Here is a 25,136-nt window from a genome sequence, read left to right as displayed (position 1 = left end):
AATTCTAAATCGATTCTCATATTAATTCCTAAAAATCGATTCATATGTCTAAAGATCGATTTTTTTATTTTTTTTTATTTTTATTTTTTTTAATTTTATTTATTTCTGTATTTATTTTTTTTTCATCATTACATTACAACTTTTGGTTATTTTTTTGTTTATCCCCAAAAAAGGAATGTTTTGTTGGACACGAGAAAAACTGGTGCCATGTTTTTGCCTTTAAATATGTTTAAAGGTATGAAAACATTCAAGTGTTAGGTTATAATTGCAAAAATTGTCTATATTTCATTACTTTATATACTGTCTTGGGGTTACATTTGCAAAAAATGCTAAAAACCAAATGCTCAAAAATTAAAAACCAAAATAGACCGAAAATGGAACAAATAAACGGAATGTGGGAAAAAATAAAACCGATTTCATCCGTCTCTGTTTCCTCCCTGGATCTGTTTGATAATTCTGACCCACGATGTTTCTGAAAGCAGTTCTATCAGCATTCTGGGAGCTGATTGGTCCTTACAGCATCATTAGCTGCCAATACTTGCTGTTTAATCTCAATATAATACTAGTAGTAATATTTTGCATAACTACAGTCATATAATTCATGCAACAGCTCAAAAAACAGTTTTAATAACACTAACCCAAATCAATATCGGAATCGAATCGGATCGAATCAAATCATGATAATCGATTCTGAATCTTAAGAATCGAAATCGAATCGATTCTTGACATTTGAATCGATCCCCAGCCCTAAAGCGTAGCAGCAATATTTTTATGTTTAATAAATCAGTTACTGATGGCACAGTGCTCTGTTTTAGGTCTTTTTTTTACAACCAAAAGTGCTTTGCGCTGGTTAGGGGGTACTTGGCTGAAAAAATATTTGACAGGGGGAACATCACTGAAAAAAGGTGGTCTAGTCCGCCGGAGCCTTAATTACGGCTCCGCGTTAAATCGACGGCGTAGCCTACGGCGTACGGTACGCGGCGACGCGGAACCATAAATCCTCCTTGAGTCTGCAGCAGACTGCAGCGCCGTGTGTCGCTGGTAGGGGATGGAAAACACACCGAGGAGCCGATAATCACTCAGTCAACACGGCCGACAGGCACCAACTATCCCAGGTTAACATCTCGGAGGTGCTGCCATAGTCATGTGACGCTGAACAACAACAACAGGTGAAGTTTCAGCAGCTTTTACAGCAGGTTAGCAGCGAGGGCTAACAACAGCTAGCTGCTGTGCTACTTCCTGTCGCCCTCTGCTCTATCACCTCATGGATATTACAGTTTCAGTGTGTGCACCAGGAGGGTTAACTGTCTGATGAGTTGTGTGCACCACGTATGTATAAAGAGGGGATGTCTTGAGCATGTTGCGAGACTGACAGAAACCGATAAGTTATTGGTCTTGTCTGCTCGTGTTAGCCTAGCCGTTAGCATAACAACGTTATGACATAAGAATGTTCCTGTTACATTTTTTATGTAAAACATCCATATAATTATGGAGAGCAAAGGTTTAATTAATATAATTATAAAGTCATATGTAGGCTTGCAGAATTTGTTTTCATTTTGTTTGAAAAATGAAAATAGATTTAAAATAACAGCATATTAATATACATTTATGGTGTTTCGTTTAGATAAAACGTGTTTTCTGAAAATGTTCCTTTTATTTTCTTGCCGTGTTTTATGAAGTCATGTAGCCTATGTATGTACAGGACTGTCTCAGAAAATTAGAATATTGTGATAAAGTTCTTTATTTTCTGTAATGCAATTTAAAAAACTAAATGTCATACATTCTGGATTCATTACAAATCAACTTAAATATTGCAAGCCTTTTATTATTTTAATATTGCTGATTATGCTTTACAGTTTAAGATTAAGATTCCCAGAATATTCTAATTTTTTGAGATAGGATATTTGAGTTTTCTTAAGCTGTAAGCCATGATCAGCAATATTAAAATAATAAAAGGCTTGCAATATTTCAGTTGATTTGTAATGAATCCAGAATGTATGACATTTTTGTTTTTGTAATTGCATTACAGAAAATCACAATATTCTAATTTTCTGAGACAGTCCTGTAGTGTCCCCACCACACACACACACACACACACACACACACACACACACACACACACACACACACACACACACACACACACACACACACACACACACACACACACACACACACACACACACATGAATTTTCATTATGCAGGAATTGCATGTACAAATGTCTTTCATTTGTGTACTTGAACTGGCTGGGCATGTGCAGAATAAAAAGCTGAAAGCACCAGTATAAAAATAAACTCTTCTTATCTAACACTGTAAACTTTGTGGGTGTCTGTGAGGATAACTAACTAAGTTGTCTTTCAGCAGCTGGGCTACTGCTTTTCTTCAAACATCCGGATCAAACTGTGGTGGAGTGTGACCTCTTCTACCCGTGAGGATCTGTCTGTGACATGTCCAGGAGAAGCAGGAACAGCCGGGCATGGAGATACGTGTGGGGAGGGATCCGGCGGGATGCTGATGCCCGGGCCCTCGTGTTGGCCTCAGAAACTGAGGAATGGAACTATGATCGTCTAGAGGTAAGCATATATCCATGGACATGTTTAAATCATAAGTGGAAATATAATTTTTTTTTTTTTTTTTTTTTTTACTTGATTTTGCAAGTAAATCTTTGAGGGCTATCCACCTCAGTGGCTGGTATAGTAATCTTCATACAGTCATACAGGAATTTTTTTTTTTTTTTGTTAGATTCTAGCCATCTAACAAATCAAAACATTTAATATATGTTTTTCAAGTCAAAACTTTTCAGACAGTTTAACAAGACAAAATGTAGTGGGGCAAATAGTTATTCATTTTTGACACTAAAACATTTGTTGGTGAGAAGGGTTTCTTCCATCACCATGCCTTTTGATTTGTTAGTCAGAAAGTTACAGAATTAATCATTTAAAAAATGAATGTTTTCATGACAACAGCACTGGAAAAATTAGTCACATGGATTTCTGTCTAACTGAAAACCTCCAGTTTCCCTTTGGTCATTGTGAACAGTGGTTGTTTGTTAACGCTAAAGCCTTATCCTTAAAGCCAAAGGTTTAACTGTTACATGCTTTGTTGTAGAGCTAATTATTTTTCCACAGCAAGAAATTAAACATAATCCTAGGCTCCAATTGTCCTGTATTCAACTCACTATTATATTATATTATATTACATTATATTATATTATATCAAGATTTAGTTAAGAGGTTTCAGTAATTCATGATTTTTAAGCCTGCAAAACTTATTATTTATGGATAACAATTACAGTCAGACTTAAGCATCATTACCAGCAGTCCAACCACACTAACCACTTGGCCTTATATTTAGAAACACTTAGGCCAGGGCCTTTAAAAGCTCAATTTTCAAATTGTCCTCCAGTGTTTGCCCACAAGCCCGTGGGCTGAACTCATGTCAATAAGTTGTGCAGTTTATCTTCTATGCAAATCTTTATTCTTAGGGGTGCCTTCAGCTTTTTTGGCTGAAGGGAAGAAAAACTTGGTTTCTAAAACCAAATGTTTTCACAGGTTAAATTTAAAAAAAAAACCTCACTTGGACAACAATGACAACATTAGGGCTGCAACTAACGACTATTTTTATATTCTATTTATCTATAGATTTATTTAAATTGAATAAGGCATGTAGCAGCCAACAAGAAAACACTGAAAATGATTTCTTCAGTCAAAAGTATGTAATTTATCTACTTTGTATAGTCTTAAGAGCAGCAAAGTTTGTTCGGCACACAAAGTTATGTCAAATAAAAGCCCTTTTATGACCATCTTGTCATCACCAATATGATTTGTCAGAGTACTTCTCATAACCATAACTCCTGGACCATTTAAGATATCCAGAAAATTCAAAAACTAAGAGAAGTGAAAGAGGACATCAAGTTATTTGGTGTGAGAGAAGAGGATCCAGAGGACAGGGTTAGATGGAGCTGGATGGGTTGCTGTGGCAACCTCAGAGGGGTACAGCTAATAAGACGCATAGCAGAGAAATATACGTAGGTTTGCATGCATATACAAGTCTTTCAGGAGCCCCCAGGACTTCTGAAGTACGACCACAGAGAAAATTCACCAGCATGTTGCACACTTATTTATAGTCCATAGTCACACATTTGTAATCTTAACTTCTCACTACTGTTACTCCTAAATAGTTTATGCAAATCAAAAATGTAAACTGTGTGAAAGTAAAAAAGCGACAGCTTTGTGATGGCGTATTGTGTGATACAAGTGACATTACGGTAAATGTAAGTTAAACAACCAGTAGCTGCTTTGAGTACTGAGACGGAACTGACAATGGAATGAGGGAGTTTTTTTAGATTTGGACTGAAGTTTCTGATATTTGTGCTTTAGTCTCAGAAAAGAAAAAACATGCATGGTTTTGGTCGGTCATTTACAATTTTCTCTGCTCTCTGTGTCACTCATGGTAGAGTTCTGCCCCAATGCGCTCTCACACAGGCATGTATGGGCACACTTTCACCAGCATCAACCACCTGAAACGGAGACAAAAATATCCAGGCTTTTAAACGTTGTCAGGCTGTCATATTGACTGATGTTATTAAAAGAAACATGAACACCCTTATTCCTCAAAGTGTTGTAAGTTTCAAAATCCAGAGCATGAAACTGACGGATGATGACTTGACTAAGTAATAATCGATTAATACATTTGTTGGCAACTAATTGTCATCGATTTTTGCCTACTTTGTAAATTATTCATTGCAGCCCTAGATGATATGTTGCATAACACATTAACAAGCCAGGAATGCGTTCCTTGATAACAGCTTAATGTAGGATAGTGAAGATCCCCCATCATTGCTGCTGTTCATAAGGCACACATTCAAAGGGCAAACATATTTTCATTGTGGGGCTGGGATAATGCCATCAACCTAAATGCCATCTGTTAGCAATAACTATTTGTAGAGGGTGGCCAATATTTTGATGTCATCCATACTGCTTTGTCTCAACATGTCTCTGATGGTTGGGTCAGATCAATACCATACTGGTTGAGAGTAGTGCTGGGCGGTATACCGGTTCATACCGAATACCGGTGTTTATTTTTCTTATGATATGAATTTTTCATATACCGTAATACCGGTGAGTATGTACAGTAGCGTGCACAACGTTGGGAACGCCGCGCTGCGCTATGTTCCGCCGCGCCGCGGAACGTAGCGCCGCTGGACACTGTTTGTGAGGGGACTGTTTAGCAGTAGTGATGCACCGATTGTTCGGTAACCGAAATTGAAAATGGCAAAAAAACACTTTCGGTGTTCGATGGAATAAGTGGGGAAAAAAAACGAACAATTAATAACGGCGTTGTAATATAAGGAAATAGACTGACCCCTCCCGTAACAGTTGCGCACCACAAGCATAAATCGTTGGCCAACCAAAAAGTAACCACATAAGAATTTTACCTAACATTCACCAGGAGGTGGAACAACATAATGCTGGGAAATTAAAAAATGTTCAGTTTTTTACGTTCAATAGATATTTTCTACCTTGTAATTTTGTAAAAGATCAGTCAGACAACACTTAAAGTCTTTAAGTGTTGTCTGACTGATTCTCTCACTTCATTAGAATCATAAGTGCCGCCACCTAAACGTAAACGGCATCATTTTGTGAGGCCATGCAAAACTGTATTTATACTAGTGTGGACATTAATGTTTTTCTACAATATTTCCTCCTCATGACAGTAAAATAGGCCATTCTAAGCCAATTTACTGCAGCAATTCCTTTCCAAATCATTAGAAAATGTGGTTAACACCCAGTTGTGCATGAAAAAAAAAAATACCGTGATATACCGTGAAACCTATATAATTTTGAAAAATACCGTGATATAAATTTTCGGTCATACTGCCCAGCACTAGTTGAGAGCCAAGAGCATTGTCAAGGGATGAGGAAGACCAGATAGTTGGCACCCCGAATCTGTAAAATAAACCATTACCACACATTTATTCAATTATCTTAAAAACTGATTCACTTCATTCAGGACCGTATAAAGTATCACAGTAATAGTATTTGGATGACAGAGATGACATCTCCAGTAATAGTCCAGGTCTTTGACAGCACTGGGGACGTAGTAAAATCGACCTGAGATTCTTCTGTATCACCTTCATGTCTCTCACTTCTAACAAATCCAAGCTCTTACTGTTGGGGAATGCAGTAGATGGAGATACGTTGATTTGCTTCCTGGTACAGAAGTGCCACCATGCAGTTTCATCAGCAGAAGATGCAAAGCTGAACTTTATGAAATCTTCCTCTGCTTCCCCATGTGGTCATAAGTGCATATGTTACATAAAATGGCTGTAAATTGGAAAAATAAATCTTAATTCAGTTGCTGTGTGCATTGAGATTGTTTGTTAAGGTCTAAAATCTAAAACAATCTGAAATAATACCTTTTTTTATTAAATAGTTATAAGTGATTGCCCTTCATCCCCTCAGCAGGAGCTCCTACAGTTTACGTTGTGTAACCTTATAGCTGCTGCAGTAATGGTAGTTCATGATGGCCAGACTCTTGAATTCACTTTGATCACCTATAACACGACAGGATCCAACTGACTGTAAAAACAGGAATCCAAACTCAAATGTTCATGTACAGGCAGATTCTAGTTAGCAGTAGGCTATGGTTTACTCCGGTCCAAGTCCCAAACTCCGTTGTTCTTAAAAAATCCAATGGAATCCAAGTTATGAAAAACAAAAATTTATTTACAAACTCACTAATCCACAAGAACATTCAATTCAGTTTACGACAGGCTACGGGTAAGAAACCGTGTCGCTCCACTGCTACTCAACTCTGTACTGACTCTGTAGCTGAAAAACTCTGTAGCTGAAAAACTCTTAACTGACTGGAGAGCTCAGCAGCAGCTCTTAAAGGTACAGCGTCACTAAATAAACACAAACCAAAAAGTGTATTCCAGTTCTATGGTTAACCTAAACACATTCAATTAGCATCAATCCAAAATGATTACTAATAAATATGCAAATTTGAGATCCAAATGACAACATAAACCATATAAATCTACTGTAATTACAAAACCAAAAGAAAACTTATCATTGCCCCATACATCACCGGCCCCTAATTGTTGTCTAACTTTAGAAACAATTACAAACAACAAGAATAGAGTAACCACAGATTCAAAAACAAACTTGAGTTATGTCTTCTTTCTTCAAATCTGCAGTCAGTCCAGCTTAAACCTCTGCTTCATACTGCTTCCAAAAGTAGACAGATTTTGGTAATGGGTCTCAAGAGTTCACCAGTCTTGGTCTTCAGACGAATCGTACGAACCAGTCCATGTTCATCCGGCACCGCTTCGATGACTTTGGCAATGACCCAGGAGTTTCTCGGTGCAGTCTCATCCACCAACAACACAACATCTCCTGGCACGAAGTTGCGCGACACTCTTGACCACTTCTGGCGTATTTGGAGCTCTGGCAGGTACTCCCTCGTCCATCGTTTCCAGAAAAGATCCACCATGTACTGGACCTGCTTCCATCTTCGGCGTGCATAGAGATCCGCTGTCTGGAAAAGTCCTGGAGGTAGAGATGGCTTGGTCCTCAGTAGCAGGAGGTGATTCGGAGTAAGTGCCTCTAGGTCGTTGGGGTCATTGGAAGGGGTAGTAATGGGTCTTCCATTGACGATGGCCTCCGCTTCACACAGAAATGTCTGGAGACTCTCCTCATCCAGATTTTGAGTCTTCAGGGTAGCATTGAGGATTTTCCTGATGGACCTGATCAAACGTTCCCAAACTCCGCCGTGGTGAGAGGCAGCTGGGGGGTTAAACATCCATCTAATGCCTCGCTGAAGCAAAGTCTCTTCTAACTTAGAAGTGTTCCATGCTTGAATAGCTTTCTTGAGCTCTCGCTCAGACCCAACAAAATTGGTTCCGTTGTCCGAACGCAGCTCCAACACCTGACCTCTTCGTGCGATGAATCGGCGAAGCGCATTAATGAAGGAGTCTGTGTCTAAGGATGCAGCCACTTCCAAGTGGACTGCCCGAATGGCTAGGCAAGTGAAGATAACTCCATATCTCTTCACAGTACCTCTTCCTCGCTTTACTTCAAAAGGACCAAAATAATCCACTCCAGTTCTACTAAACGGCGGTTCATCAGGTAAAAGTCTGTTTCGTGGCAAGTCTGCCATTTGTTGCTGTCCAGTAGCACCATGCAGCCGTCGACACACAACACACCTGGATAGGACTGTCCTTATTGCTGCACTGACCTTCGGAATCCAATATTTCAGACGCAGCTTGGATAGGACGTGGTTGCGTCCACCATGACCTACTTCCTTGTGGACCTCCTGAAGGATGAGCTCCGACACTCGAAGGTCTTTAGCCAAGATAGCAGGATGTTTCGATTCTTCTGGCATGGATGAGCGGTGAAGCCTGCCTCCGACCCTCAGAATACCATCTTGCAGAACTGGGTTTAGCTTGTATATGTGGCTACTTTTTTTGATGGGTTTGCCCTTCTTGAGAGAGTTGATTTCGTCTTGGAATCTTCTTCTCTGACAGTGACGAATGATCTCAAGTTCAGCCTCTCTCAGATCATCCACTGTGAGGATTTCTCTGCCAAGGTTCATCTTGTAGTTCCTCTTAAGCTTGTGTATCTGTTGTCTTTGTTCTTTGTCATCTGCATCCGACAATGCAATCATAGTTCTTTGCTCCTTTCTTTTCTTGACCATGCAGAGCAATCTGTTCTTCACCTTAAGAATCCACGCCACAGCTTTCTTAAGGCGCATCCATGAGGAGTAGTACTTGATCAGGTTCTGCATGACGTCGTCCTTTTCTTCCGCTGCAAGAGCGTTTACAGCAGCATGTTTCTTGATCTCTGGATCAGCAGCATTCAGATCAGTCAGACGATCAGGGTTCTCTGGCCAGTTGTCGGACGACTGTTTGAGAAAATCAGGTCCAAAGATCCAAGCTCGATTTTGCACGAAGAGATTCACTTTCTGTCCTCTTGATGCATAATCAGCAGGATTCAAGTGCGTGCTTACATGTACCCACTGAGATCGTGTTGACGCCTTCCGAATTTCCACCACTCTATTGGCTACGAATGTGCGGAATCTCATTGTTTCATTGTTGATGTACTTGAGCACAGCCGTGCTGTCTGTCCAAAACATTGAGTCTGCAAGCTGCAGCTCCAGTTCCTTCCTCATCAACCTCTCCATGCGCACAGCCAGGGTTGCCGCTGTCAATTCCAGGCGTGGGATGGTGGTGGGTTTGAGTGGGGCAACCCTTGCCTTCCCCATGACAAGCGCACTATGGACATGGCCTCTGCTGTTGTGCTGAACTAAGTAGGTAACCGTGCCGTAGCCCTCCTCACTAGCGTCACAAAAGTGATGCAGTTGTGCATGTATAGCTTTTCCAAAATTGGCTGGCTTGAAACACCGATCAACTCCAAAAACAGCGAGCAACTGCAGATCCTTGATCCACTCCAACCATTTTTGAGCAAGATGATCCGGAATTACATCATCCCAGCTGAGCTTTAACCTACAGAGTTCTTGCAAGATCTTCTTTGCCGTTAGGACCACCGGGGCCAAGAAGCCTAACGGATCATAGACTGAACTCACCAGGGAGAGGATGTTTCTTCTGGTGGGAATTTTTTCTTGAATGACGATCCGAAACTTGAATTGGTCGGACTCGACGCACCATTGTACTCCCAGTGCTCGTTCAATAGGGAGAGAATCTTGTTCCAGATCCAGATCTTTTACTTCTTTCACCATTTCTGTGTCGGGGATAGCCGCCAGTACCACCCGACTGTTGCTAATCCACTTCGTCAACTTGAAGCCTCCCTTCAGACAGATGGCCTTCAAATTGCGACACAGCATCACTGCCTCTTCTTCAGAGCTGACTGATTTAAAGCAGTCGTCGACATAAAAATTGTACAACACTGTGCTGGTTACTGAAGACTCGAATAGATCCTTGTTGTCTTCGGCACATCGTCTGAGGGTATAGCTTGCACAACTCGGTGATGAAGTAGCACCAAAAAGATGCACAACCATTTTGTACTCCACCAATGGTCCATTCACATCTCCACCAGGCCACCACAGGAACCGAAGGAGGTCGGTGTCTTCTTGTGGAACCTTTACCTGGTGGAACATGGCTTCCACATCCGCCATGGTGGCCACAGGTTCTTGTCGGAATCTGGTGAGGACTCCAATTAAGGAACTGGTGAGGTCGGGTCCCTGAAGAAGTTCCTCATTCAATGTGACTCCCCGATAAGAAGCACCGCAGTCATATACAACACGCAGCTTGTGTTTTTTCGGATGGTACACTCCATGGTGTGGAATGTACCAAACCTTCCCATCGTTACGGCTCAGCTCTTCATCAGGGACCTTCACTGCAAAGCCTTTGCTGATCATGTCACTCATAAAGGCCGTGTACTCCTCTCGGAACGAGTGATTCTTGAGAAGCTTCTTCTTCAGGTTTAGAGCCCGTTGTTCTGCTACCACATGATTGTTAGGCATTTTCAATTCTTTAGTGGTAGACCGATGCAGTAATGCCCCTTCACCAATTTGGTTGACTGTGACACACTGTCCATAAATTGGAGGTCTTCTTGGGACATCTCCAACTTCTCTTCGTTACTCTCAGGAAAGTCATATTTGAACTGTTGATTCCACAGCTCATCCAGTTTAGCCACGGATATCCTGTTAGAGGTAACGTATTTCCCATTTCCAGCAGGTTCACAGTTATTTTCTCTCAACGGTCCATTCACCGTCCATCCAAGGACGGTTTTCACAGCATAAGGCCCATCGTTGACACTCCTGATGACCTCTTCTGGTTCCATTGCCCTAGGCACATTGGTCCCAATCAGCAGACCTATTTCTGCGTCGATATGGGGAATTCTCACTTGCTCCAGATGAGGCCACCTGTCCACGTCTTCCTGCTGTGGAATGTTCCTTTTGTTAGCTGGGATAGTCTTTTGAGAGAAAACTTCCTGTAGATCTATGAAGTTGCGACCTTCCAGGCCACACACCTCCATGCCTGTCACAACATGGCTGCGAACAGTCTTTTGCTCTCCCATGGTTGTTAGGAGAATGTCAATCTTCCTTCCACTAAGGTTGAGCTCATTCATGAGCTCCTCGGTGCAAAAGGTAGCTGTACTGCCTGGGTCTAAAAAAGCATACGACATAACCACCTTGTTGCCTTTCTGCGCTTTCACTTGTACTGGAACAATGGCGAGGATGCTGTTTGTGTCCCCGGCCCCTGTATCAGAACATGCTTTGTTTGCTTTGTCTACAAACCCACTGATCACAGACTGTAGCTCACAATTGTCTGTTGATCCTTCTTTAGGCGTAGCCTTTTCCTTGCTTTCCACATGCAGAACAGTGGGATGAGGCAACGAGCAGACCTCACAGCTCAATTTCTCCTCACAAGACTTGCTCATGTGTCCATGCTTCAAGCAACTGAAGCACAGTCCTTTCCCCCGGAGAAAGTCTATCTTCTCTTTGTGAAGCGATCTCCTCAGCTTCTTACATTGTTCCATGCTGTGTTCACCATGACAAAAAACACAGGGCTTGGTGAAAGCGCTGATCGAGCTTGTAGCACCCCTTTTGCTTGGCGTTGACTCTGTGCTAACATCTGATTCAGTACTCACAGGTGTTGCAGATGTGGAAAAGATTGTCTTGTAACTCTTTCTCTCAGACGTGAGGTTTACTGGAGGCCTTGATAGTCCCTTGGTGCTGTCCTTTATATCCCCAAACAAAGGGTTTAGTGCAATTTTAGCCTGCTTGTTAATGAACTTGACGAGATCTTTAAACTTGGGTCTTCTGGATGTGCGCTCCTGGATGTCAAAGGCAACACCCCTCCACTTCTCTTTTAGTTTATATGGAAGCTTGTTGACAATGGCACGCATGTTGGCTACATTATCCAGCTCTTCCATATAATCCAGATCTGACATGGCGTTGTTACAGCTGGTGAGGAAGAGAGCCAGTGCATTTAGACCTTCACCATCATCAGGCTTGATTGTAGACCAGTTTAGAGCTTTGTCAATGTATGCCACAGAGATCCTGTATTCGTTTCCAAAATGTTCCTTTAAAAGTTTCTTTGCCTTGTTATAACCTCTATCTGGATCCATATGTAGACAACTTCGTATCAACTCTCTGGGTTGTCCGCTTGTGTACTGCTCCATGAAGTACAAACGATCTTTGCTGCTCTCTGTTTTACTTTCGACACCATGTTCGAATGCTCTGACGAAGAGTCTGTATTCCAAAGGATCTCCTTTGAAGATCGGAATGCTTTGTGGTGGCAGGGTAGACAATTTTTGATGCTTTATCAGTAGTTCAATAACGTCTCTTTGATGTCGTCTTCCCATTGGTAAGGCTTGTGCACTTGTTACACTGTCGGCAGTACTGCTGCTCAGAATGCTGCATACAGAAGATTTATCGTCGTCGTCGTCGTCGTCGTCATCATCTTCGCTTATGGCTGATGGATGTAGGGGTTCAGATTTTCCATATCTTTTCCGTTCTATAGCCGTTTGTTTCTTTTGTGGCTTAAACTGTTTTTTGTCTTTCTGTTGAGTATCTTCTTCCTCATACCTTTTCAAAACTTTAAGTTTAGCATCTGTAGCCGCTAAAGCTGCCTGAAGCTCAAGTTCTTCTTTCTCAGCTTTACACTTTAATTCTCGCTCTTCCAAGGCTGTCTTCTTTTTCAGTGTAGCTGCCTTTGCTAAAAGTGCAGCCTTTTCCAGTTGTGCCTGCAAGCGTGCTGATGAAGCTGAGGAACTTGCCTTAGACTTGTTAGATCTTTGTGATGATACCTCTGACACACTATCAGATGGATTAACACTTTCATCCACTTCCCTTGCTTCCTTCATACGTTCATGAGCTTGTTCTATCCAAAACTCAACGTTATCACTGAAGCTCTTAAAAGTATCAGACTTTGGTTTAAACCACGTGTCTTGATCACTAGTCACTTCTTCTGGAGCAGTTTTCTGAAGCAACTCTTTAACAGAAATGTTGAGCTCACAAAACTCTTTGAAAAGCTTATGAAACTCAATCACTGACCTGTTCTTGATCAATTCCAAATTACTATCATCATCCATTAAACACAGCATCTTGTTCTTCTTTGCTGTAAGCTGAGCTAGAGCAGCTTTTCTTGACCCTTTTTTCTTCTGTAATGCATCCTCCATAGCTTTGACTGTAGGTTTCACTGTCCGTTTTTCCAGTGAGGCTGAATCTCCTTGATTCTCCATGGTTCCTAATGCAAGATTAGGCCTTTCCAGTTGCTAGCCGCTAAGAGCTAAACAGTCAAGTGTTCCAATGTCCAAAGCATAAAAGGATAAACATCCACAGATAGTTAGCGCCCCCTCCATGGGTCGTTAGCTGGCCGTTAGCGGGTCGTTAGCGGGCCGTTAGCTGGCCGTTAGCGGGTCGTTAGCGGGCCGTTAGCAGGTCGTCAGCGGGCCGTTAGCTGGCCGTTAGCTGGCCGTTAGCGGGTCGTTAGCTCTAGCTATTGTAGCTAGGCTCTCCATCCACATCTCAGCTTTATCCAGCAGCAACAGCACTTACTTGAGCCGTGTTTTTCTTTCCTTTCCTGAATCCACAACTCCAATATCTTCTCAATCCACAGGCAAAACCACAGGGAGAAGGTTTCTTACTAATGTACAGGCAGATTCTAGTTAGCAGTAGGCTATGGTTTACTCCGGTCCAAGTCCCAAACTCCGTTGTTCTTAAAAAATCCAATGGAATCCAAGTTATGAAAAACAAAAATTTATTTACAAACTCACTAATCCACAAGAACATTCAATTCAGTTTACGACAGGCTACGGGTAAGAAACCGTGTCGCTCCACTGCTACTCAACTCTGTACTGACTCTGTAGCTGAAAAACTCTGTAGCTGAAAAACTCTTAACTGACTGGAGAGCTCAGCAGCAGCTCTTAAAGGTACAGCGTCACTAAATAAACACAAACCAAAAAGTGTATTCCAGTTCTATGGTTAACCTAAACACATTCAATTAGCATCAATCCAAAATGATTACTAATAAATATGCAAATTTGAGATCCAAATGACAACATAAACCATATAAATCTACTGTAATTACAAAACCAAAAGAAAACTTATCATTGCCCCATACAGTTCATGATCTGGTCTTTGGTCCTTGTGTGAGGTGGACTCATAAAATGTTTCTTTTATAATAGTGAAATCACAGTTTCTGGTCAGTTTATAACCCATAAACACAGTATTGCGTGAGGCTTTCACAACGACACTGTACAGTATATCGCAAGTGCACAAGCTATTTGCACAGTTTATCTGCACCAGGCAAGTATTAACTGTTTCTTCATTTGTCTGTGAAATTTGACGGATGTGCATCTTTCAAATGCAGAGTCCAGTTTGTCCCTTTTAGCAGGCTGACATCAAAAACCATGCTCTGTAGTTGGATAAGAATTGCTGCAGGCATTTAATATTGTTCTTTCTTCATTGTTGCTCCCAAGTACAGTGATTCAGACTCGGAGGCAGAATTTTCAAGCGTGATGATACCTCCAATCCCCAGTGCGGTGCCTGTTACAGGAGAGTCCTACTGCAGCTGCGATTCCCAGGCAGAAACCAGCTACAACCCTCGTCTCCGAGGTTTTCACCAAGTTAAAGACTGCCACTGTGGAGAGGACGACCAAGGTACGAGATACTGGTTGCATATCAAAGGATAGATGAATAGTTATACAGCCATGTCATAATTCACATTTTGATCACTATTACAATTCACTACTGTTACATTCAGTAGCCATATCACAAATATAATAAAATAACATTTTTAATGTGTTAATTGTTACTGTGCTAAATTCAAGCTAATAGTTAAGTTTTTTTTTTTTTTTTTTTTGTATCATTTTTTCTTAAAAACATGACCTTTGACATTTCAGATTTTGATTGGGTGTGGGATGCCAGCATTCGATCAACAGCAACGGTACTGAGCTGCGACAATCGCAAAGTGAACTTCCACTCTGAATACAGTTGTGGTACAGCTGCTATCCGTGGCTCGAAGGAGCTGTCTGATGGACAGCATTTCTGGGAAATAAAGATGACATCTCCAGTGTATGGAACAGACATGGTAAGCCCCCCACTCTTTGCATCTTTGCATTCATCTCTTATTAACACATTTAAAAAAAAAAAAAAACAGTTGAGCCATAGTTTAATTGAGCCTAAATGGTTGTGTATTTCTAAACAGATGGTTGGTATTGGAGCATCAGATGTAAATCTGGACAAATACAGGCACACGTTCTGCAGCCTGCTGGGCAAAGATGCAGACAGCTGGGGTCTTTCTTACACAGGTAAGAACATCACAAGGTTTTGGTAAGAAATGTACCAGCACTAAGTGCTTGAAACTGTTGAAACATGATTTGTTGTGTTTCTTTTCCAGGCTTGTTGCATCATAAAGGGGAAAAGATGAACTTCTCCTCCCGTTTTGGTCAAGGATCCATCATTGGAGTTCATCTGGACACGTGGCACGGCACGCTTACTTTCTTCAAGAATCGAAAGTGTATAGGTTGGTAATAATTTCAGTAATCTGTGGGGTCAGGGCTGCATTAGTTGCTCAACACACTCAAGTGTCTTGATTGCTGAAAGTGACTGATGGAACTTCTTTGCTCAAAAGTTCAAGTAACATAAAACAGGGGTTGTATTTTTGAATATGTTGTCCCTTATGTATTATATATGTACTTTTTTTCTTTAATTTTAAAAAAGTTGTGTTTTTGTGTCTATAGAATACTAGAATTATCAAAAGATGCTGCTTACAATCTTATTTTAATCCAATATGTGTATAGTGTGTAGTTTGATACACTGTTTCACACATAACCACTTATTTTTATTCAGTGGTACACCATCTGCAGTTTAACTGCATTTAATAGGAATGTGTTGGTTTGGTTAATGGGATTTAAGTCTAGATTTGTTTTAAAAATATTGGTGTTGATAATCGATGACTAAAAATCACTTTCTTTGTAAATTTTTCAACACTTCTCATATAAATGTTTTTTATTGCATGTTAGAAAACATTAATACACAATGTAGATATGGAGATGTAGTTTGTAATAGGTGGGGATTGTTTGCTGACTTACAAAGTACAGTTGAGTCCACTATACATGTATGTTTAACCCCCCCTATTTTAGAGATAAAAATAAACTCTTATCATTCTCGATCCAGGTGTTGCAGCCACAGAGCTACACAATAAGAAGTTTTACCCGATGGCCTGCTCCACAGCGGCCAAGAGCAGCATGAAGGTGATCAGGTCCTGCTCTGCACCCACCTCGCTGCTGTACCTCTGCTGCGCTCGTCTTCGCCACTTGGTACCAGACTGTATAGACACTCTGGATGTGTTGCCGCTCCCGCCGGGCCTGCGTCAGGTGCTCCACAACAAACTGGGTTGGGTGCTCAGTCTAAATAGTGGCACCACAGAAGAAACCCAAGACGGGCCTAAACAGTCCTCAAATTTGCATGATCCCGCTACAGCTGGACCGTCATTCTCTGAAAGCGACTCGGAGGGTTGTACGTCTGACCCGGAAGCCTGTCAGAGGAAGCGATGCCGCTGGATGTGACTGGACAGATTAGTCCTACCTCCTCGAAAGCACTGGCAGACATAACTGTCACATGGAATCCAATCTAGTGTTCTCCATCTGTCTCAAGCTTTTCTTCCAACATCAGTGTTATTCTGTAGAAGAAAAAAAAAATAACTGAGGCAGTGGTACGTTGCTGGAAGTCAGTTAAACTCAGTCTGCACATTTTTACTGTGATATTTACTCATGCCATTCATATGTCTATTTGTTCATCCAAACAAGTTTAGTGATTGAACATTCATGACGCTACTTTCTTTTAGTAACTAACATAGTTCGTTGCTATTTATGTATAAAGATTAGTGACGTGCTGGAATGTTATGTACAGTGTAACACTGACTTCAAGTAAGGCCAAATTTTTATGGTATATTTCCAAAAGTAGATCAAAGAAAAGTAGAATTTTATTTTTTTTCTGCCCTGTATGCAAAAGGTGTTTGATGTTCTGCAGCTAAATGTCATGGATGCATCACCGCAGTTGTCAACGTCTGTACCTTTCTCCTAGATTGCCAAAGTCAAACTCATTTGAAAAGGTTTGGTTTGCTTATGAAGCGCTATAAACTTTAACTGTCAAAATTATAAATGTTACAAGCAGGTGATGCACCTGGATGCACTTTGCAGCTTTTAGTCCTCAACAGATAAAATGTTTCTTTTTGTCTGCAATGGATTATGAATATTCAGTAAGAAAAACATTGTATGGTAAGATTTTCTTTTCACGGCAACATCTGTCTATAGTTTAGGTGTTTTAAAAAAGTGTTATATAGAACTTTTTGAAAGGTGATTTTTTTTTTTCTATGCCAATAGTTATAATGTTACATCTTTTTCTACTGACATGTTTATGCAATTATTTTGTTTTTCTCAAAGCCTTGTTCCATCATCTCTAATTCTATTCAGTATTCATTTCTTCTTCAAATCGTCTTTTCAGTGCTGTTGATGAGCAGGTAAAGAAGGACCAAAACTGCGGTCTAACCCACTCCCCTATACTCAGTGTTTTTAGCTCATTTTTAATTATCATGTCAAAATATGGTTGTACAGTTGCTAGATAAAAGTTTGTGAACAACTTGGAATTTTCAGCATTTGTGAAATAACAAAAAATGTAGTCTGAACTTCATCAAAGTAACATTTCTCTTAACCTCTCACTAATAAATAAAGTAACCTCTGTATTTCTGCCTGTTGTCGATTTAAGAATATACTTATGTCTAAACTTGTGTGACTTGACTGAATGTGATGGCCAGTGTTTCCCAATCCTGGTCCTCAGGTTTGTTTCAGATGTTTCAGATGTCTCTGCAGCATCACACCGGATTCTAATTAATGGTTGTCATCAGTTTGTCATCGAGGGCTGAACATCTCTGTTAATGACAGTCATATGTACCAGGGTGCGCTGAAGCAGGGATTCTCAAACATGCTGGACAGCGATAGTCAAGGACCAGGGTTGGGAAACACTGATTTTGAAGGAATTGACTTGGAATCAGGTTATTCTGATCAACCAAATATCTCTTTGTGGTTTTATTTGAAAAACACTTGTGTAAAATACCAAAATGGCCAAGCCACATGAATCTTTTGATATCTGTGATAAATGACTGTCGCTGCCAGTCATTTATCACAGACGATGTTGCGGACAGGAAAGGTTCACTTGTAAATGATCGGAGGACAGAACATAACTGTGTTGATGTCGCCACAGATCAAATATTGACTTTCTAATGTAGTAATTTATATTCCTGACCACCAATCTTTACTTCCTGCATGTAAAATTGGGGTGAAAACAAAAAGTAAACAAACAAAAAGAAATACATACTGGTGTGTTTTGGTCTGTTTAGCACTTTGTGCTGCATTTGTGTTTGAAAAATATGATATAGATTTAGCTAAAGTATCTTGATTTATACATTTGTAGGAATATTATCATATTTTAGAATATTGCTTGCAGAGTTAGTTCTGCAAGGACAGACAGTGCTGAAACATGTTTATTATAGTTCAGTGGTTAGATTGAACAAAAAATAGATACATTTTTTTCATAAGAAAGGAAAAATACATAAATGATGAAAACATTTGACTCATTTAAGTGTCTGATGGGGTCACACTTCAACAAAACACTTCAAGGTATTTCCTCAAACAATACTGTAAACACCCTACTTTTTAAAATGCATCAGCATTCACATAGCATGACAAATGAGTCACATAGTTCCTGGTAACATGTTAATGAATGCAGCTGTTATGAGGAATGTGTTTGCAGCATTCAACTTGTTTGTCCTACCTTTAAAGGGGGAACCTCTTGCTGCTGGCGTCTGAGTGGATATCAGAAGAGGCTGGTTGTGTGACAAATCGGCCTAAAGGCTCATCTTATTCTTCTCTTTGACTGTGAGAACACTGAAGACACATGATCATTGCCAGAAATCTGTGTTTGACAGTCAAACATCCAGTCGCACACTGTGCATCAGATACTATGATATTTTTCTTTGCAGCATCACTGGACCACAAACTCATCTAATTTCAGCATGACTGAATATCATAATCCAGCTAGACCTCATTGACAGTGAAAGTACAATTCAAATGAGACTTGAAAGTATTATAAACATAACCATAAACCTTTGTTTGCCTACTCCTTCAGCATATCCTGCCACTTGGCGCATTTTATCTTTATGACCAGTTAAAATGAACCGGACACAACCCAGCTAGAGTTTTTTATAGTTTTTGAGTAGCAGTAGTCTGACTAATTTCCACTTGTATCATCATTTATTTAACTTATCCATCTCTAATGCTCTGTTCTTGCTGTTTCATAATCATGCCATGCTTGCTTTTGTTTTCCTGTATAATGTTTGAACAGCCTCCACTTGGAGCGGGTGGGGAATAGTTTTACTCCAAAACCGTGCCAGCTCATGAGGAAGAACATGTGGGAGTGATCTAACAATATACATGGGCCTCTTCAGGTCCTGCTGCCAACAGCTGGCATGCAGATGTGCAAAGAAGCAATGCAAATACCCTATGCAGTTGTTTTTCCTGGATAGTAAAAGATGATGTAGAATGATTGTCATGATTCACCCTCTGAAGGTTAATCTACCGCTACCATCTACCTCTTGAAGAACTCTTAATCTAGTCCTCACCACCTCCCCTTCATCATACCTGGATGATGTGATGTCAGAGAGGATAGATGTTAGTCTACAGAGGTCATTTACGTCACGCTGAATCCACATGTGAGGAACGTCAGATCTAATCTGGACATTGACATCTCAGATGACATCCCGACAGTAATCCTGCCTTTCGATTCATTTTAATCAAGTAAATTGAAATTATTGCTAGTTGTATTATTTCTCATGTCAAACCATCCTGCACAGACCACTTAGTGTCTCACTGAAACATCAGATGTTGTGTAACCCTGCCACACAACCATTTGTTATAAAAGTCACCACTCTTTCTCAAAAGACAGAAATAGCAAACAGGCTGATGTTAACTTCAGCTCAGTACTAATACAAGGAACCAATTACAGGAAATAATCAGAGTCATTTTCTTACAATTTCAGAGTATTTGGAAACAGTCACTTATGACATTTTTGGAACTAGTATTATGTAACTCAACATTTTCAATGGCAGTTATCCATCAGTTGAACCATTTTGAAGACGTACCAACCAGCTTTTTGGAACAACAAAATGCTTTCTCCTCCTCTTGTGTGAAACAAAAAGCCTGTGTAAAGGAGGTGGAGACAGACAGAGTTGCACATAGAGACTGAGCCTGCAGTCACTCTCCTTCAGGACTGGCAACAAGAAAACCACTTTAAAGGCAGGCGGAGAAGGGCAAGGCACACACTCAAACTGCACTGTGGGAAAAATACTGTGTGTGCCACTGGCAAAGAAGAAAACAACACACCTGAAGACATCAACAAGGAAGCTGAAGGATTTTTTTTTCCTTTTGCATCAACCCCACTGGCATCAGTGTGTATAAAACATTTTTCACAGCCGACTCCTAATCCTGGGCAGTGTGTGGGCAGCTCTCTTCTGGATCACTCGCTACATGTCTCAGAAGACACTCAACAGGCTTCTCCCTCGTGTCTCGTCTCCTCTTCATCTGCTGGTTTGTTTTTTCTGACTCTTAGCCTGTGTTTGAGTGTGAGGAACCAGCAGAAACTTTCACAGGTGGGTGATTTCAGTGTGTCTGTGCAAGTGCGGCATGACAGGAAACACAACTTAGAAAACCTCTGGTCTGGTGAAGAATGTGAACAATGTGTTTAAAATGATGGACTTGTTTAGCACAAACAATCGTAAAGTTAAAGCAGCTTTATTCAGAATAAGCAGATGAGGTGATGGGTAGTGATTGTTTCAGTGCTGAAAATAACATTTCATTGAGGTAGGTGTCAGACTATTTGTGGTGTTGAACAACAACCATGTTTACATGCTTCTTGGTTCTGAGTCACGATCCTGGTTTTGATTATACTTGGTACAAGCTGTTGAGAAGGAACATATGCACATCATTAGGGGATTCAGGTTTCAGTGTGGATGTTTTCTGATTTCTCAACAGCTCAGCACCACTGTAGGTTTCTGAACGACAGAGAAAGTCCTGCAGAAACCCGTGTAAGATATTTACAGGCCGCCGTGTCCTGGTTTCTGCAGGTGGCATGTTCAAGGTTCTCAGAACCAGCAACACACTTCATCCAGCCTTCTGAAACCAGGATGGTTCACATGTAATCCAAAACATGCAGTCAGAACTAGCATACAGCCTTTACATTACTCATGATCTTTTCAGAGTCTCCGCTGGAAATGTATTACCTCTTATTATATCACTTCTAATAATAACTTGTTTCTCATTCAATCTGCAACATGAGACTCTAAGAGAGAAATGTCAGTGGTGTGTCTGTTATTCTATACTGCTCAGTAATGCATTATTACAACTTAAAACTAGAAAAGCCACAGGCTGTCACGCCCTGTTCAACAATTTAGCAAAAGCACAACAGTAGAATCAGCAATAAAGCAAATAACCTGATACTCCACCTCCACCCATCACACACACAGTCTGTACATACTGAACCGAAGGGACAGACATCAATACAGACGATGAGGCTGATCTCTGAGTCACATTGTCCTAAATCAAGCAACTGTTTAGTTATACTGAGAAGGGTTCAAAAAACATATATACTGTACATCCTTCACAAATGCTCATTCACAGGCATAAACTCCTGCTTCTTTTCTTGTCCCTGTAACCCTGCAAAAGGCGTATAAACTACCAAACTGCAGTTTATCATGTTAACAGACTAAAGCTGAAAACTCAAAAGTCATGTTACCTGCTTGGGGGGACGAGCAGTTCAAGATTCACCTTGATGTCATTTAAATGTGTCTTCCCATCTCCATCTCCACCTCACGTCCATCTAAGCAGGATGGACGCCAGAGACGAGACGCTGGGCCTCCTGAACCAGATATGGGCCAAGCTGAAAGATCTGCCCAACGCCCACCCTTTACAGCTGGGAGCCTTCTTCATCCTCCTAGCCTTCATCTGTGAGTCTCAGCCCACGTTGTTACATTTGTTGAATAGTTTAAAGAGGAGCTGCTCATTAAACTGCTCTTTTCTGCTCCCACAGTGATGGTCCTGCTGGTAACGGTGCTGACCTGTGTGAGCTGCTGCTGCTGCTGCTGCTGTCGTAGGACCAAGCTGAAAGAGTCCAACATTTAAGTGAAATCTCTCCATGCAGATGGAACCCCATTATCTTTGAACACTGAACTTTCAAATATGGCATCTGGGCACAGAAGACTGTAAATCAGGTCTTCACTGCAGCTCCGTGGAGCACAAGTCCTTCAGTAAACTCATTCTCAGGAATCTTGCTTATGCAACATGCCTATATGATCCACGGCGATGATGCACCAAAGAGGCCCAACCCTTGATCAGCAGGGTTCACAATGGTGAAGGTTTTCCTTAGAAGCTCCTGGACACGCCTGCTAGAGCTGCCAGGCTTTCAGGAGAATCCACATTCCTCGGAGCATCCCTCTCTCTTCAGGGCAACAACAGCTCCTCTGACCTGAGGAGACGGCAGAACCAGCTCCAGCTCTCTTACATGCATACATATACAGGATCAAACATGCTTACAGTGAATTATATACAGTGAGCTGAACAGTATTATGTAAAGGGAGAAGTCAAAATCATTTGTAGATGTTTTTTGTAAACATGGCTTCATGTCTCTATGATGGAGTCAGAATCAACACTTTTTAAAGATTTTTTTATAGGTAGACTGATTAAAAACACAAGTAAGGTTGTTGTTTTTTAAGACTCAGTTGTTTTCAAACCTAATTAGTTGACAAAGTACAGTAGAGGGATGGATGAAGTCTGCCCTCTGCTGGAAAGAAACCTAAAGGACCGCAATGATCTCAGTGAAAAATCAAGTACAAGCTACAATGTAAACTGTGTTTATTAGATTCAACTTTGTTGTTTATACACATATAAGTACAAGGACATAAAATGGATGGATGATGTCAGTTATATGGCTATTTCTGTGCAGGAGGATATTTATAGTCGATATAAACATTGTGAGGCTGGTAGCTATGGATATAATTTACAGATGGATATATATACAGTTGATATGTGCAGTTTAAAGCCAGATATTTACAGTTATATAGTGTTTAAGTAACAGTGGATTAGAAACTACAAATATTAGATTATTGGTATCTACAGTCGGTTATATAAAAAAGATACAATGATTGCATACTGTGGATTATATAAAGGTAGTAGTGTGATGGATCATATCTGAAACAGTTAAAAATGGTCCAACAGATTTGTGATGATGTGATGCTTCCAATATACACTACTACTTCCACTGGCGTGTATGCAATTCACAAAAAAAAACTTTAATAACGTGTGTATTATCCTTCTCTTCACTATAACTCTAAAGTCTGTGGCAGTTTTGTCCGTCTCCTTTCCAGAGCCACATTTTTCTTGCACAAAAGTTTGAGTGATCTACACAAACATTTTAAATCTTTTTCTTTAAAAAACAAGCGCAACAAAAGACAGCATGATACTCAGCCTATCGTAAAATAAAGTAAAATACAAATCAGTTTGATTGACTAGAAGGGCCACCCAGGGACACAGGTCAAACATGTGAGGGGTCTTGTGTGATTGCCCTGATCTTGGATGAGGCAGCAGGATCTGGATATGTCATCTAGTAGATGCAGCCATGTTAATGACCCTCTTTGCAGCCCTCCTGTCCTCAGTTCTGGAGATTGCATACCTCATCCCTGGAGAGGATGCTGAAATGAGGAAGGCCAGCAGCATCTTTTTGTCCAGGCTGTGCTTCCTGACGACAGCCAGGAAGTGCAGCTGCTGCTGAGCTTTCTTCATATGTGTTGAGTGTCCTGGAGAGATTTGCAGAGATGTGGGTGCCCAGAAACCTGTAGATGGTGACAGTTTACTCTCATTCACCACTGATGACGACGGGGGTATGTTTTCATCTGTGTTTCCCTTAACTTCTTTCTTTCTTTCTTTCTTTCTTTCTTGCTTTCTTTCTTTCGTTGGAGCTCGAGTGCATACGTTTGAAACATGAGCCTGAAAATATCATATTCAGATTTGCATGGTACTATGAGACCACAGACCCAGAACCGCAGAGACTTAACTAGTTTCCCCATTTTTACCTCCATTTAATTTCACATCTTGTTGAACAGCAGTGTGACAGAGATCTCAATTAGGTCAAAAAAATTATGTCAACTTTTGAAAAAGGCCACAATATTACTCTTTTAATAGATGTCTATAATCTCTCTACGGTCACACATGAAATTCTATTGAATGATTTTTTTTTCTTCTGGTGCACTGGATGATAAAGTAGACGTATACTCTTGAACAACTTGAACATACACTCAGAGGGTTTGAAAATGATGTGTCTAGCAGATGTCTAGATAGAGTACATCAGTGCAAGCAAAGCTACTCCCCGGGGATCACTCCTGAATCTACTCACCATTCATTTTATACATTAACAACCTCGATCCAAATGTCTCCACTGTGTATTTCCACTTCCAGTGTATCTGCTTCTCTGTTGGCTAAAACAAGTTTTTAACAAAGCCTTGCGGGATCTTTTCTGAATACTAATGAAACTAAACATGTGATGCTCTTAAATGCAAAATCAAAGCTGCTGAATCATCCGAGTATAATCAGTTTCCGAGCTCTGAGATTAAGTAGATATTTCAAATACCTTAAAACTCTGATTTATTTTTCTTTTCTATGTTTTGTTTTCTGAGTAAGGATGTAAGGAGATTACTCCTTACCACTTTTACGTCAGTGTTGGATTATGGAAAGGTCCATTTTTATTGCATCGCTTACATGTATGTTAATCACGGAACACTAAGGTTCTTAACAATAGTCACTCTTGGTCTTTTTTTTATATTATCTTTAGACCTGTAGTCCATCCTTCAAAAAATAGGTTATTGCTTTTGCCCAATATTTATTAATGATTGTGCTCTTTAAAGCCTGCACTAACTTTGGAAAAAGGTTCAAATGTGCTGCTTACATTGTTTCATTGAATGGCTGCCAAGTAAAACCAAACCTGGACGCATGTCCTGCCAAATATGTCAGATTAACCCCCGCTGCTCCTGTCTGACCTGCGATGACTGCGACGATGAGA

The 25,136-nt window shown here is 40.6% G+C and overlaps 2 protein-coding genes across 3 annotated transcripts; both read left to right on the top strand.

Moving 5' to 3' along the window:
- The first annotated feature begins 1,017 nt into the window (after positions 1 to 1,017).
- spsb3a (splA/ryanodine receptor domain and SOCS box containing 3a) lies at positions 1,018 to 18,313 on the top strand. 2 transcript variants are annotated; one of them, XM_061712343.1, is made up of 7 exons: positions 1,018 to 1,169; positions 2,367 to 2,575; positions 14,453 to 14,633; positions 14,876 to 15,063; positions 15,181 to 15,283; positions 15,373 to 15,498; positions 16,152 to 18,313. In XM_061712343.1, the coding sequence occupies exons 2-7, from the start codon at positions 2,450 to 2,452 to the stop codon at positions 16,541 to 16,543; spliced, it is 1,116 nt and encodes a 371-aa protein (XP_061568327.1). In that variant the 5' UTR covers positions 1,018 to 1,169; positions 2,367 to 2,449; the 3' UTR covers positions 16,544 to 18,313. The 2 variants fall into 2 exon arrangements, with proteins under 2 accessions (XP_061568327.1, XP_061568328.1); XM_061712344.1 differs by having other exon boundaries at positions 2,364 to 2,575.
- LOC133421558 (uncharacterized) lies at positions 17,958 to 23,600 on the top strand. Its single transcript, XM_061711213.1, has 4 exons — positions 17,958 to 17,986; positions 20,241 to 20,679; positions 21,914 to 22,032; positions 22,116 to 23,600. Exons 1-4 carry the CDS (start codon positions 17,958 to 17,960, stop codon positions 22,177 to 22,179), a joined length of 651 nt encoding a protein of 216 aa, XP_061567197.1. The 3' UTR covers positions 22,180 to 23,600.
- Positions 23,601 to 25,136: the final 1,536 nt, after the last annotated feature.

This window comes from Cololabis saira, chromosome 21 (assembly GCF_033807715.1).
Source record: "Cololabis saira isolate AMF1-May2022 chromosome 21, fColSai1.1, whole genome shotgun sequence".
NCBI classification, from domain to species: Eukaryota; Metazoa; Chordata; class Actinopteri; order Beloniformes; family Belonidae; genus Cololabis; species Cololabis saira.
Note: the sequence above shows the minus strand (reverse complement) of the source record. Positions and strands in the feature narration are given on the sequence as shown.